A 14,459-nucleotide genomic window follows, 5' to 3' on the forward strand; every position below is an offset into this window, starting at 1 on the left:
TATTGATACAGAATGCATATTGATGATGCTGAAATAAAAAATTATCAATTGCATCTTACTGTCAGTTCTTTGCTCTTCTGTTTGGAGGAGTTGAATAATGTATGTAATGTGATTAATATCAGTGTTTTTAACAGCTGGGTTGATGTGAGTTATTTTCTTAGATCTCCAACTTAAACTACATTTTAAGAAAATAAAGGAAATAGTTAAATTATTTCCCTTCTGTATAATTAAGAAAACATACTGCCAATAACACTGGGCTGTAGCTAGAAGTGACGGAAAAATGTTTTTTGCCTAAATATTAAAATCTCATCTGTAGTTTTGACTTCTAACCCACAGCATAGACATTTAGAAAAAGTTTTTTTAACCTTATTTTACTGTATGATTAGAAACCTCAGTTACATCTTGCAGTTAAGCCACATAGTTCAGAGCAAATATGTCTTTATGCATTTATCTGTTTTCTTTTAGTCTATTTAAGGAGGTTTCTGTGTTGGGATGTTAACTCCAATGCAAAAACAAAATGTTGTATTTGAGCAAATAAGGTGAGAAACATGCAAGAATCCTTCAGCCTAAGAGTCATTTAGTCTAGAGCTGGCGGTGTTTTAAGGGTCAAATCTTTGACTCAACAGAATTATAGTATATCACTGATGATAAACGACACATGTAATTTTTAAATCTATTTGTTCTTTCTTTCACAAACCAAATGAAAAAAAGAAATCTTTTGACTTCTGTAAAGATTTTTAGCTAAAATAATGTTATAAATTCTACATTCTGCATCATTTTTTTGTTGTAAAAGTCACCAGAAGTTGCTACGATCACTTAATTTCTATAACTTGTCATCTGCATATGATTAGGAACAGTAAAAGATTATTTCTTTAACTTTTTAGTATGCAATCTACCCTAACTATGAAAATTGACCAAAAAAAAAAACCACTAATAGAAATGCTGTGATTAAAAAAAATAAAAATAAAAAAATAAATACAACTTTATAAAATAATAAACAATAAAAATATTGTTTTATTATATTTTTTTACATTTATATCCCACGCTGAAGGGGATCATTCAGCAGTAGCTTTGTAGATGCAATATACATTAGCCGTCTGGACATTTAGGGGTGGGGGGAAGGACTTCTGAGTGTGAGAGGACCGTGCGAGCGCTTTGCAATGGGGGAGGGGCCCAGAACAGCACCGATGCTTATTGAGAGAGTAAGAATACGAGCTTTTGAGTGACCCTCCAATTGCTAAATATCTCACCAATCACATTTTTGGAAAAAGTGTTGTTTTGTTAATGAAAATCCAAAATAATTAAATAAATATTGAGTAATGTAGCCTATGAAGATATTCACAGATATGACAGTTTTGAACTGAAACTGAGTAAACTGGTCTCAAATATGGTGCTTGTGACACCACTTTCACTTTCATATCTTTTAATATCAACTATTCTGCAAACTCATCTCCCTATGAAATCATATACAAAAACAAACCGTGTTGCCTTACAATACTTGCCTGTTTCTCCTTCTACACAGTTCTACTTCTGTTTTTTTTTTTTTTTTTTTTTTTACAATTTTGCCACAATATAACACAGAAAAAGATAAAGGAAAATAGAATGAGATGTGCATAGACAGTTTCAAAGGGAAGGTGGGGAAACTTTAGCACAATAAGCTGCCATTAGAGCGGTGGGCTGATTCAGAGGCCTGACAACTCGCCAGTCCAAACATGCAATCATCATATTAGTGACAACTGCCTCAAAATGTGTTTATCTGCTCTTTGCTATGAGCTCCTCAAGTCTGCATCTGTGTAAAATATTGCTTCTTCATTATATGCAATCTTTGTAAAATTGTCTCACTAGATGGCAGCAATAAACACACTCTAATGCTCACATAACTCCAAACAGGTTTTATTTCGCCCTGCTGGTGTGAAAAGAAAATAATATGTCCACAAAATATATATATTTTTTCAAAATCTAGTCAGAAATATTTACATTTAACTAGATGACTAGAAATAATCTACAGGAGAGGGGTACTGTTACAATTATTGTGAAAGAAAAAAATAAATCCATTACATTTAGACAACAAGAACTTCCCTTATGAACTTTAGTGCCACTAGGTGCAGCAGGATAACGACGCCTCTAACTATCCTCACAATTTTATTTGCCTTAAAATTGTTTCCTATGGGAAAAAATTAGGAGAGTAAAACAGAGAAAAAGCGTGGAGGGTGGCTGCTGATACGGAGAGGGGAGAAGTGCTGACAGTGTAGCTACAGCGGGTCTGTTAATACCTTTCCATCACACCTAGCATTGTGCTTTCAATGCTGATAAGAACACACAGTCCAATAAGCAAAAAGAAAAAAAAAAAGAAAAAGACCTTACACAATTTTATCTAGATAATACTAGCAATGCTCAGGGTATAAGAAAATAAAGGGAAGCATAGGTAGAAAAATGCATTGAATTAAAAGAACTGAGTAAGGAGGAAAAAAAACCACAAGGCATGTCTACATCTCCATTGCCAAGTGAAAACACTGATTTCATCTGCGGACTGAATTGCCTATTTAGCCGTCGTCTGTTTATTTTTTTCAGCTTTATGTCGCCCTGTGTAAGTGACTGTACGATGTGTGGAAAGTTGCTTAACTGTTAGTCAGCTTCTTCGGAAAAAGAACATGCGTAAATAAAAAATTAAACCAGGCCTCCTAATATATTTATGAGTGTTACATATAAGCCTCAGTGTTAACATGTCTAATTCTAGACACAACGGCAAATCTGCTTCTGAAATGCTTCTTTGACAACCTCTAATCTTCCTGTGCCGATGTAGTTCACCCACATTTTACTGAAGACTGATATATGCATTTAAAGGATGTATACGCTCAGAAACATCACATTTCAAACGTCACATCCTCAAAGACAAAAGCTAATTTCTTTACACAGATTGTTAAAAAAAATCTTATCTGCTGAAAGCTGGTGGTAATTTTGGAACTGGATAAGGGGAAAAAAAGGCGTAATCATTTGGAGTTGCATAGTGTGTGTGTGCGTGTGTAGAGTGAATTATAACTTAAGAGAAAAACCTTTGGATGAGTCAGATGTTTTCTTGTTTTCTTAATGTTATAAGGAATTCTCCATCAGTTCAGAACCTGAATCTCTCTGTTAAAATAACTAAAAATGTAAGACATTTTTCTCTGTCCCTTATGAATTCTGCACTTGCTGTGGTTGTGGCTAAACAGAGAACAACTCCAGATGCAAAAATGGGTGAACGACATGTCTGTATCTTTATGTGAATTTCCATCCTTGTTGTCTGACAACTGAAATAAATGCGAGCAGCCGCACTCTAATTCATGTGTACTTTCATGGAACATTTTCAAAAACTAACTATTGTGGTTAACCAACTTACGGGCGGTGAACTGGAGCTCTGATTCTCTGAATCATTGGTGTGAGTTTGAGCATGTGGTTTTGTTCCGCTGCACAGAATCACAGTGAGTCAGTGATTATAGTTGTTTTCAGAAACAAAAATGAATACAAAGGGAAGAAAAAGAGTCCAACTGTGATAGTCAATCTAAAGCACTCTCCCACCTACTGAGCTCTCTTCTTCCCTCCCCTTCCTCCTCTCTTTGGGTCTCAATCCTTCGCTGTCAACATTTCTACTTCTCACATACAAACAGCCTCTATTATTGCCTCTCTTTCTTGCTGGTGCATCCACACCTCCTCAAAGACCACCATACACCATCCTAACACACATGCACACCCCCACACCCACACACACACACACGCACACGTACACACACACACACGCACACACACACACCAGGGAGCAGCAGATCAATTGCAACAGTGTTAGTTGGGCAGGAAACCTGTAATTCACTTCATTGGCTGCAGAATAAACCCCTGATTACATACAATCAATGTGATAATGGCTAAAACACATTTTGCCCAATAGGCTCATGGGTTGAAAAGACTGGGAGGAAACATATGTGTTTGTGTACTATATTTCTATGTTTTCAATAGTATGTCAGGTTGTGTGTGCAAATTGTAACTCATAATACATTGAGTGTGAATCTTTATGCAACAAAACCGAAATGACCTGGGAAAGTGACTTCCACTGATTTATACTGTTGGTACAAACACACTGTGGAGAGGGCACAGGGGGTATGAAGGAAAAATTTAGGTAACATTTATTAAGACATTTGTGTTTTTTAACCCCCTGTAAAGACTGCTACTGTATTGTGGTAGAAGGCTTTGACTGTTCCAATGATCCCAGGGCTTTATGTCGAGACGTGGAAGTTCTACCTGGCCTTTTTGGCCTGAGGAACTCCAAACCCTAAGAAGGGCCCTGGAGGGTGTAAGGGAGTTCGCCCAACCAGTTTAGATGTTTTTTTGTGGACTTGGAGAAGGAATTAAACCGTGTCCTTTGGGGAGTCCTGCAGGGCGTACTTCAGGAGTACAGGGTACCAAGCCCCTTGATATGGTCCGTTACATGTCAGAGCTTGGTTCACATTGCTGGCAGCAAGTCAGAATTTATTTTTTCAGTGTCACCAAGGTTGCCCTTCGTCACGATTCTGTTCATGGACAGAATGGGCAGAATTCCTAGGCTCAGCAAAGGTGTTGTGGAAATAAATTTTAGTAGCCACAGGGTCAACTCTCTGACTTAGAGAGGGCAAGAAGCTCGGTCATCTGAGAGGGATTCAGAGTAGAGCTGCTGCTCCTCCACATCGAGAGCAGCTAGTAAAAGGTAGCTAGAATACCTTGAAATGTATTCAAGGTGTCCCGGGTATGTCCCACTGGGAGGAAAGCCAGAGGCAGACTAACGACATGACCATGTTTCTCGGCTGGTCTGGGAATATCTTGGGATTCCCCCAGAGGAATGCGCGTACAACGCACGAATGGCTTCTTTAGCAGCAGAAAGGAAGTGGCAGGACATGAGAATAATTGTATATCTTGTACATCTTAGTCAACTGCAGTCCTTGCCTCAGATACAACAAAATCCACCATAAAGACACAGGTGGAAAGAAAACACACCAGAAACACTTATATAATCAGAAGCCTTCGTGTCTGCAGGAATGCTTTTCAGTTTCTCATGGGCGAGTTTCAAGACCTCTATTGTTTTTAGAATATGATTATGATACATTGAGTTTTGAAGTGTATTCAAAAGTTGCAGAATGACATGATGGATTTAATAGGCACTGCTGTTCATAGCACACTTACAGATGCTCCGCTGTGGCCTGTCATTGAAGCACGGACAATGCCACTGACCCAGCCTGGGTCTGCACTGCTGGACGTTGAGTGTGCTATGACGGTGACCAGGCAGGTGAGCAATGGTGCGCAAAGTAATGTAAATGAATAGCCTTTGTTAACATCCCCAGGTAGTTCGACAGGGAAGGGGTCAGACTTTGTTTTCTAACTAAGTGCTAGAATTCAGTGCCCATATCTTCATTTTTTGTATTTCTATGTGTTTGGCATTATCAGAACGCTAAGAATCCACACTTTCAGAATCTGTAAATGACTCAAAACACTTCCAGGGAGACTTGTACTCATCACATTTTGGGATATCATTTTGTGTCTGGTGGCAACTGATTTCTTTAAGTCACTGTTGAAAACCCATTTCAAAATCCTATTCCTGCTTTTCTCTCAAGTGCTTGTGTCATCAGCATAATAGATTATTTAGATTTGAATATCTACCTGTATTAGAGTTGTTATTGAAGTAAAAAGATAATACGATGAAGACGTTACGGGCTAAAACATGAGGCTTCCTGCGCGTGTGTGTTTGTGAGTCTGCGTGTGTGTGCATGCGTTTCCGATGGGAATCTTGATGATTTAGGTCATTTTCTTGCGGAGCAGTTGCTGATAAGTGTGCTGCTGCCAGGCACTATCTTTGTCACAGTGTCTCTTTTTCCTTCCCTCTCTTTCTCTCTCTATGTCTCCTTTATCTGTTTCGTGTCATTGTGGTGGTTGTCTGGTGTGCGAACAGTCCTTCAAATAAAGCAAAAATAATAAAAAAAAGAGAGCAGCTCCACTCCATCGGAAGTGCATCAACGTGGCTCAGCAGAAGGGAATCTGGGATTTATATTAAAATGTTTATTTGCCAAATAAATACATATGATAATGTAAACCAGCTGTGCTTCAACACTTGAGCCACCTAAATTGCATACTCTGTACTTGCAGTGACCTCCAGCATTTTACTGGAGAGTCTGCTGAGCGAAAATCAATTAAATTACTTCAGGCATCCTCCTGTTATGTAAACCTTTATAGAAGATGCTGGATGTAGCCAGCCACAAATCATTCTTTTAAAGGAAAGATGCAATCACAAATTCATATTATATTTGTTGAAATTATACGCAAAATTGATATAACTACCACAGATACAAATTGATGCGGCTTATTTATACGATTTTGGAGGGATCTGGTTGTGAAGTGATATCAGGCATATAAAGGTTGAGCTCACCCCTTCATAAAAGAAAGGTCATTGACGAAGGTTGTGCGTAATTGCGTGGTTGAAAACTGTTATCGCTCAAAAAATTCAGACGCTGTTGTAAGCACACATAAAAGCACACATACACAAACTCATCATTTTGTCCAGGATAAATTGTTTACTTCTCCCACTTCTTCCTCTTATGCAGAGAAAGACGGCAACCTGGGCAAGGTGCCACATCCAATGAAACTGTGGGGAAATAAAATAATAAAGTATTTAAGAACAAAATATCCCTCCATCGGATTAAAAGCACATTTTATTAAGCAGATGGTGAAAGAGGATTTTCACTCTAGTAAATATGGCAGGGCTTTCAAATGTGACATGGGAGGAGAAAATAGAGGGGAGAAGGGTAAGGAAGAGAAAAGGAGACGAGGAGGAAATGGGAAAAGAGTGCAATGCCACGACGGGAAAAAGATAAAGAAAGGAGGAGAAAGTGTGTGAAGTAAAACGGGATTTGATCATAGAGAACGAGGAGGAAAAAGTGGAATATAACATGAAAAAAACTGTTGGAGAGAAGAGTGGGAGAGACAAGAGGAAAGGAAAGGGTGTGCGAGTGAATGGAGCGTCAAAGCTGCATTCTTTAAGCAGATCAGATTTGGGGAAATTGGGCTGTCACTACAGGACTGTGATGATTTACACCTATCCATCACGGTAAGAGGAGGAGTAGCAGAATAATGCACAGCAGCTGGAAAAATGGAAGAAATCCATCCTAAACAGGCAGCTCTAGGCCTTTACCTCTCAATTTTCCGTACAATATTCTACAAAGAATGGCTTTAAAAGCTAGAAAATCTAATTTAATGTTTTCTGTGACTTTCTTCTGTGTATTAAGTGTATAAATATTTGCGGAGATCAGATCAGTATTTATATTAATATGTCATCTTCCAGGTCAAAAAAAAAATGAAAGGAAGTAGAAGCAGCAAAAGGCAGAGTAAATCACTTATAGTAAATCTAATATCACAAATAGACGTTCGTAAATATTGTGGAAACTAGTTCGAGACTAGCGACAATGTCCACATTTTACAGTTGCACACTTTCACCCTGCCACAAGCTGCAGTTGACACTTGTCTCTTCAGCTTACTCGCCTGGTTTTGCCTATCTTTCCCCCATGGCCTCCTTCCTCTGCCTTCCCCTCCCCTCACTCCTGGCTCATGCACCTTACAGCCTCGCTCCTGGACCATCTGTTAGGGAATCTAATTCACATCCAGTCATAATCAGGTTTGCTGGATTGCCCACTGTCTCTGCCCATCTCTGTTGCCCTGTCTATCTCTGCTATCTATTTCCCACCATGTTTTTTTTTCTTTTTTTTTTTTTCCCAGTTTTAACCCCCTCCAAAATAAAATAAAATAAAATAAAATAAAATAAAATAAAATAAAATAAAATAAAATAAAATAAAATAAAATAAAAATCATTATTCCCCTCATCTCTTTTCCACAGAGCTCAGGTCGTTCTACCTTAAACATATTTTGTCTATTTGCACAGGTCCTCAACATCTTCCTGTCATTCCAATTCAACTTGTGCATCATGTTTGCTTAGAGCACTTCAAATCAATATAAAAAGAATGTATTTGCCATCATTTTAATATTCTAAACTTTTTCAGCACAATTTAAATTCTATGAATACAATTTAAAAACCTGTAAATACTTTTAAAATGCTTTAATGATTACACTGCATTGGTAACGCAAGGCATTGCATTTGTATTCCATCCTAAATATGTGTAGCTATAAGTGTGCATATGCGAGCGTTCGCCCATAATTGAGAATAAGGGGAGCTGAGGTGAAGGGGGGTGGAAGTTAATGAGAGGTGAGTGTCTGAAACCATCTCCCTCTTTCTCTCTCTCTCGTTCTCGCACTGCTTCTGCAGTAATCCTCTTCTATAAATCTGCAATCCAATCAGTGTTGTCTACACTAACACACACACGCAGACTCGCAAACACATACACACAAGCTGTTGGGAGGCCCATCTGTGTGTTAAGGCAATCTGCTTTATCATTATGATTACATTGGGCTCAGTATACAATGATGTGTATTGTGTCTCTGTGTTTGTACGCGTGAGAGAGAGAGAGAGTGTGTGTGTGTGTGTGTGTGTGTGTGTGTGTGTGTGTGTGTGCGTGTGTGTGTTCATGCACGCAGTAGCTGGTTGACATTAATCACATTCCCATGGCTTGATGGCCTAAATATCAAAAAAGGGTATAATATTGTTGCCACCCAGAGAAAAGGCAAATAAAAGAAAAAAAAAGTTTAAATTAGGCCTGAGACATTTTTCATAAAATAAGTCTGTTTTTTTCTTGTTTAATGCTATTCTGCATCGAGCAGCTCAATTAATAAAACTAGAAAAAAAAAAATCTAATTTGAAATAAATTAAGCACGTCTGACTTTTACCATAGTTTATTTAATAAGTAAATGTGGAAGAATTTACCACCACAACTGTATGTTTTAGAGCTTGTGTGCATGCGTGCACGCGTGTGTGTGTGTGTGTGTGTGTTAGAGAAAGTGAGTGCATAATTGTGACCAAATCGCATCAGCACAGTTGGATGTCGGATATCCTGTGGAAGTACTCAGGCGATATTATGCTGCATGTGTGTCTTTCCATCTGTAGTTGGATAAACAAACAAACAATTTTTTTTTTCTATAATTATGACCAAAACACACTTTGAGTCTAAAACTAAAACTTGACTCATTAATTCAAACAAGTTTAAATACTACCATCATCCCAAAGTTTTATGCATATTTGATTATAATTTGTAACAACCTACAACCAAACCACAGTGTGGAGTCATGTTTGCCTATGAATGGGTAAATAAGGCATGTGACCCCGGGCAAAACCTTGCTGCTCTCGCCCCCACTGCATACCACACGCATACGTACACTGAAACACACCAATGCCATTCTGATTGGCCAAGGGTCGGCGTGAGAATGGCTTGCCAGACCTGTAATTGGCTTGACCCAGACTAACCCTAAAATCCTATTGAACTAAGACTTTCCAGTCTGTGGTACACACTGTAATACACACACACACACACACACACACACATGCGCGCACACACACACTTAACATTAGAAAGCTTTGTGAAAGCCTAACAATGAGCTAATCAATTGTGTTCTAATAGGCTGTTCAAAATTTAATACCAGTTTTATAAATGACTACAAACGTAGTCAGATAATCACAACAGACCATACAGCAAAGGCTTTTTAAATACAAAAATTAAACATCTTCTTCTATAGCTAAGGGTATGCATAAAGTTTATAAAATCTAAATCTATCAGAGAAAAAAAAACATTCAACAGAAATACAGAAAATACTGAACATTCAGATGCTTTCATGGAGTTTAAGATTATATATTACAACACATTTACTGGAATGAAAAGGAAAACTTATACTTACTATTACGGTTTCATACTCTGGGCATATATCCCCATTTCTTATCCACAGAAATATTACATTTTTAAAAGACCGATTACAAAAAAAAATTGGCCGACGGTAACTTTGAGAACGAAGAAAGTGAATGTCAGCCTTTTGTTCATACGTCACCTGTTTCCTGTGTTTTAACATGAAACAAGCAGCTTTATTTACAGTTAGATTTCTAAAAATACACCTCAGATACGCTTGATAAAAGTCGCTTACAGCAACAAAAGGATAACGGCACTGGAGGAAAAAAGAAAAAATCCCCTCCTACGATTCAAAGCTTCTGTAAACTGCTGGAGTTGCATCACAGGTACATGGTTAAGGAGGTACAATTAACAGAAACATATCCGTGCCCAGAATGCCCGATAATTTCTGTAACCGAAGGCTTTACTTTTCTCACCTCGACATCCATGTGCCTGCTTTTTTCTTTTCCCTCTTACATAAGCTACAGAATGTGACTTTAGCGTAAAACTTAAACAGGACAGACTCATTGATTTGACATCACCTGCATCGTTTGTAATGCTGTCTTACCTGGGGTTGTAGAGGGCATGTGCGTCTCTCATGTGGTTGGCTTCTAGTGAATCGTAGCTCTGGTGCATCCTCCAGGCGCCAGCGCCACATTTAACATATGTTGACTTGGAGTTTTCTTCGCTGCTGCTGTTCACCAATGGCCCCTTCGATAAGTTCATTCTGAGCAGTGGGAAATACCGGGGAGGGGAGAGAGAATGATAGCAGTGAAAAAGCAGCCAAGGAAGAACAGAAAACACAGAAATATGCCAGGAGGAAAGATGAATCTGTTCTCTGTTTCATTCCTTGACAAAAATCTGTTAATATATTCAAATACTGTACAAAGTATTTTTCACAGTCAGTTATTTTCAGCTCCGAAACCTTAACATGCAAGGACACCAGTACAATAAATGGATGAGGGTGAAATGTATTTAATAGACACAACATGCAGACAATCGCTTCCCACATGCTAATTCTGCTTATTTGTTTGGCCTCAGTGTGAAACCGCTCAGCACAGTTTGGACATAGAGCGGCAAGACATAAAAAGAATAGGCTCACACACACACACACACACACACACACACACACACACACACACACACACACACACAGAATAACACAACTGACACAAACGTTGACATGCTGGGCCAACAGGCAGATGCCTTCAGAGAGCTGCGGAGAGGACAGGCTGTAATTTTAAACCAGTAGAGACTTTTGTCTTGTTATGTTAACACTTTTCAATCAGACAGATCAGTCGGTGCGTTTATGCATCATTGAATGTTAACAGTTGCACTATCAAGCTGAGTCTGGTGTCAGAGGATATTTACTAGTTTCTTAGCTTTGGTCGATGCTTTCAGAATGAGAGAAGGGAAATTTAAAAGTACAAGAGGAGGGACTGCAACCCCATCAGTCGAAACACAGGCGAAGAACTTCTGCAATAGAATCAAAATTTTATGAAAAAAAAAAAAAAAAATCCTACAATATGAGTATTACGAGAAGGGGAAAATATGTATTTTATTGACATACTTCATTCCTTTACAGAGATTCTAAAAGTATTGGCACAGAAATTTGGTCTACAATGTTTTTAAGAAAATTAGAAAACTTTTTAACTGTTAGTATTTTTTTTTTTATGAAGAAACGAATGAAAATGTGTTTTTCATCAAGCACATCAAGAAATGCTGCTTTTTAGGTACAACTACTTGTTAAAATATGGATGGATTAATAAAATATTTTTAAAAATGTATCAATTTGGTGATGTGAACTTGCAATACATGGTCTTTATTTTCAGTATGTGCCTAGCTTTATTTTAGATTTTTTTTGTATACTCTTCACTTGCTACACACTGATGAGATATGTCCATTTTATATCAATCTAATGGACAATAACAAATTGCTTTTTTCTTTTGTATCTTTATGCTAAAACAAAAAAGTATTTCAAGGTACATAAGGAATGCTGGAAACATTGATATCTACCCATAACTTTTGTCTGGGTTTGACAGTTTTGACTATTGTTTTTGTAACAGCTTACTAGTTCTGATATCCACATATAGAACAAAAACAGCACTGCTGGCACATCCGTTTTCTTTTTAAACCTCTTCTACAATATGTTAAATTGTGTGTTTAGTTGTGGAATGTTGGCACTTGTTGTAGACAGACAGGTAGGCAGACCAATGACATGTCTGACAGCTACTGCTCCTTCCACCCACAGAGCAGCATTGGTGCAGTGCGAGGTAGAGGCCAGGCTGTGTAATATGTAGGTTTTAGTTCCACTCTGGTGAATAGGAGAAATCAATATCTTTCTGCTGCCACTGCTGCTAGAGTCGCTTATTGGCTTTGGTTGTGGTGTCACAATGCTATATAGACAGGCAACACTTAATACTGCAGTTTTTTTGTTTTTTTTGACTGTATCCTGGTATAACCAAACTGAAGTACTTTGAGTACCAAAAGGCGCACGATAGATTCAGTCTGAATGCCTTTCCTCTGTCTCATAACGACTGTGAAGAGACCAGTTTATCCTTTAAGCCAGTATAAAGTAAAAAAAGAAGAGGATTAAGAAGATAAAAGAAAGCAATTTTCATACCAAAATGACTGCAAATATAGACATGCTGTGTTCAAAAGAAATCCTATGTTTACAATGTTCTGAGATAAATCACTGTTACAAAATATTTTTACGCCGGGTAATTTTTTGAATTAACCTAAACCTGCTGTAGATTACTAAAAAACCTGTAATTCAGGGCTTCACTAGTTATTGCAAAAATAATTAGATAATCCTTGACTTTTCATTAATTAAACATAATTAATATTTGAAATTCAGCCCATAATTCAGATGTAATTACCTCTAAAATCATTAAAGTGTGCATTATTCTGAATGTAAAGTTAAAAAAAAGAGAATGAAACAAAGTATTAACCTTTGTGATTCTTCCTTACCTATTTCAAGCACCTATCAGTGTGCGTACACAGCCCAAACACACACACACACACAGCGTGTGTATGCGAGTTAAAGTTGGGAGGTAGGGAGATTGAGGGTGTCTTTCTGATGCTCAGTGACTCAGTCATGTGTTGCTGGTCCATCTGTGAACAGAATGACCACAACAAGGTTTCTGTGCGTCGGTGCGTGCATGCGTGTGTGCGTGCGCGTGTGTGTGTGTGTGTGAGAGACATGGTGATGCGGTGATTGATGAGACAGTTACCAGTCCTACTAATGCAACACACATATATCCCTGAAGGGAGCAAATGCCACACCGCACACACATGTGCACGCAGAGCTGCAACTGCCCCACCTAATTACCCCTTCAGCCTGAGGTCTTACAGGCACGTCCAGAATGTGCATTGCTAAATGTGCTCAAAAATGCTTTTCGAACTAATTTGGCTAAACACTGAAGAAAGCCTAAACGTAGAGAATATGTGACAAAGTCAGTTGCCTGATCGCAGTAGAAGGGAACAAGCGGATTCAGTAGATCTCCTGAGCTTAAAGGGCAAAAAAAAAAAAAAAAAAAAAAAGCGTTCAGGTAAATAAAAAAAAGGAGCCAAATTATGCCCTTCTTAGCAGCAAAATTGTAGCCCCCGGAATGCGTTTATTTTTAACCTCCTCTGTTGACAGCAGAAATGCTTTATCATTTAAAGCACATAACTGGACAAAAACCTGGGATAGGTAAAGTCCTGGACGCAATCCCTTCACTGTGTGTCCTGGACGCATTAAAATGAGTGGGCGGATAAGCATATTCTGCTCTGAATGTGTGTCAGTGCTGCACTGCGCGTGACCACAGGCACATCAGGGCAGGTGGGGTTGGATGAAGCACTGTGTGTGTGTGTGTGCGTGTGTGTGTGTGTCTGAGCGGATGTGTGTGTGTTAGCGTTAGCGACGGGAGCTGTTAGCGGGGCAGGCGGCAGATGGGCTGTCGGCCTTAATAGGGACTGAGCGGGTGCAGAAAGGTGACAGCTTCACAAGGGAGGGGCGTGTGGAGAGGGAGAAGAGGAGAGTGTGCGTGTGTGGTGGCGGTGGGGAGGAATCGTGAAGGAAGACAGAGATAAAGGAAAAATGACTTATCAGCAGGGGTGAGGAAAAGAGCGGATCAGCTGCGCAAAGGAATGCAACTCCTGAGGGCAAGAACTGTTTCGCCTTTTTTATTGGCTTAATTGTGTACTTATATATATATATATATATGTTTAAATATTTTCACCATCTGAAGAGCTTTACTAAATATTTACTCTGCATTAAGCTGCACATTTATAAGCATAAACTTCCTCAGCGTTTTCACCACTGTTTTCAGTAATATCTGTAGCATTGTAAGTAAACGGCGCATCAAGAGGTATATTCAAACCACACTACAGGAAAACTGAAATGTTTGAATTCATGCATGAGAATGTTGGAGGCATTTCCACATTTTCATATGTTCATGAGTAAAATAAAGCCTAATGGAATGCTGAAAAACTACTAAAGAGATGGTAATATGCAACACTTTATTTTGAGAGATTCACCATGCATCCAGGACTCGTGTTTTTTTGAGAATCATGCACAAAGAGTAACACAGAGCATGTTTGCAGTCCCTTGGAAGTTTTTCTTCACAGCTCATATCCTGAGTCAAACAAGTAAAATTATTTAAA

General features: G+C 38.5%; 1 protein-coding gene across 5 annotated transcripts in view; it reads right to left on the reverse strand.

The window, feature by feature from the left end:
• The window catches only part of esrrga (estrogen-related receptor gamma a), a 98,936-nt gene that overhangs the window by 52,432 nt on the left and 32,045 nt on the right, over nucleotides 1-14,459 (reverse strand). For all 5 annotated transcript variants that reach the window (XM_008405751.2, XM_008405746.2, XM_008405748.2 and 2 more), the window contains exon 2: nucleotides 10,381-10,539. In XM_008405751.2, the coding sequence (XP_008403973.1) occupies nucleotides 10,381-10,539 (159 nt within the window). The remainder of the gene's footprint in view (nucleotides 1-10,380; nucleotides 10,540-14,459) is intronic.

Source organism: Poecilia reticulata, linkage group LG3 (genome assembly GCF_000633615.1).
Source record: "Poecilia reticulata strain Guanapo linkage group LG3, Guppy_female_1.0+MT, whole genome shotgun sequence".
Classification (NCBI taxonomy): domain Eukaryota; kingdom Metazoa; phylum Chordata; class Actinopteri; order Cyprinodontiformes; family Poeciliidae; genus Poecilia; species Poecilia reticulata.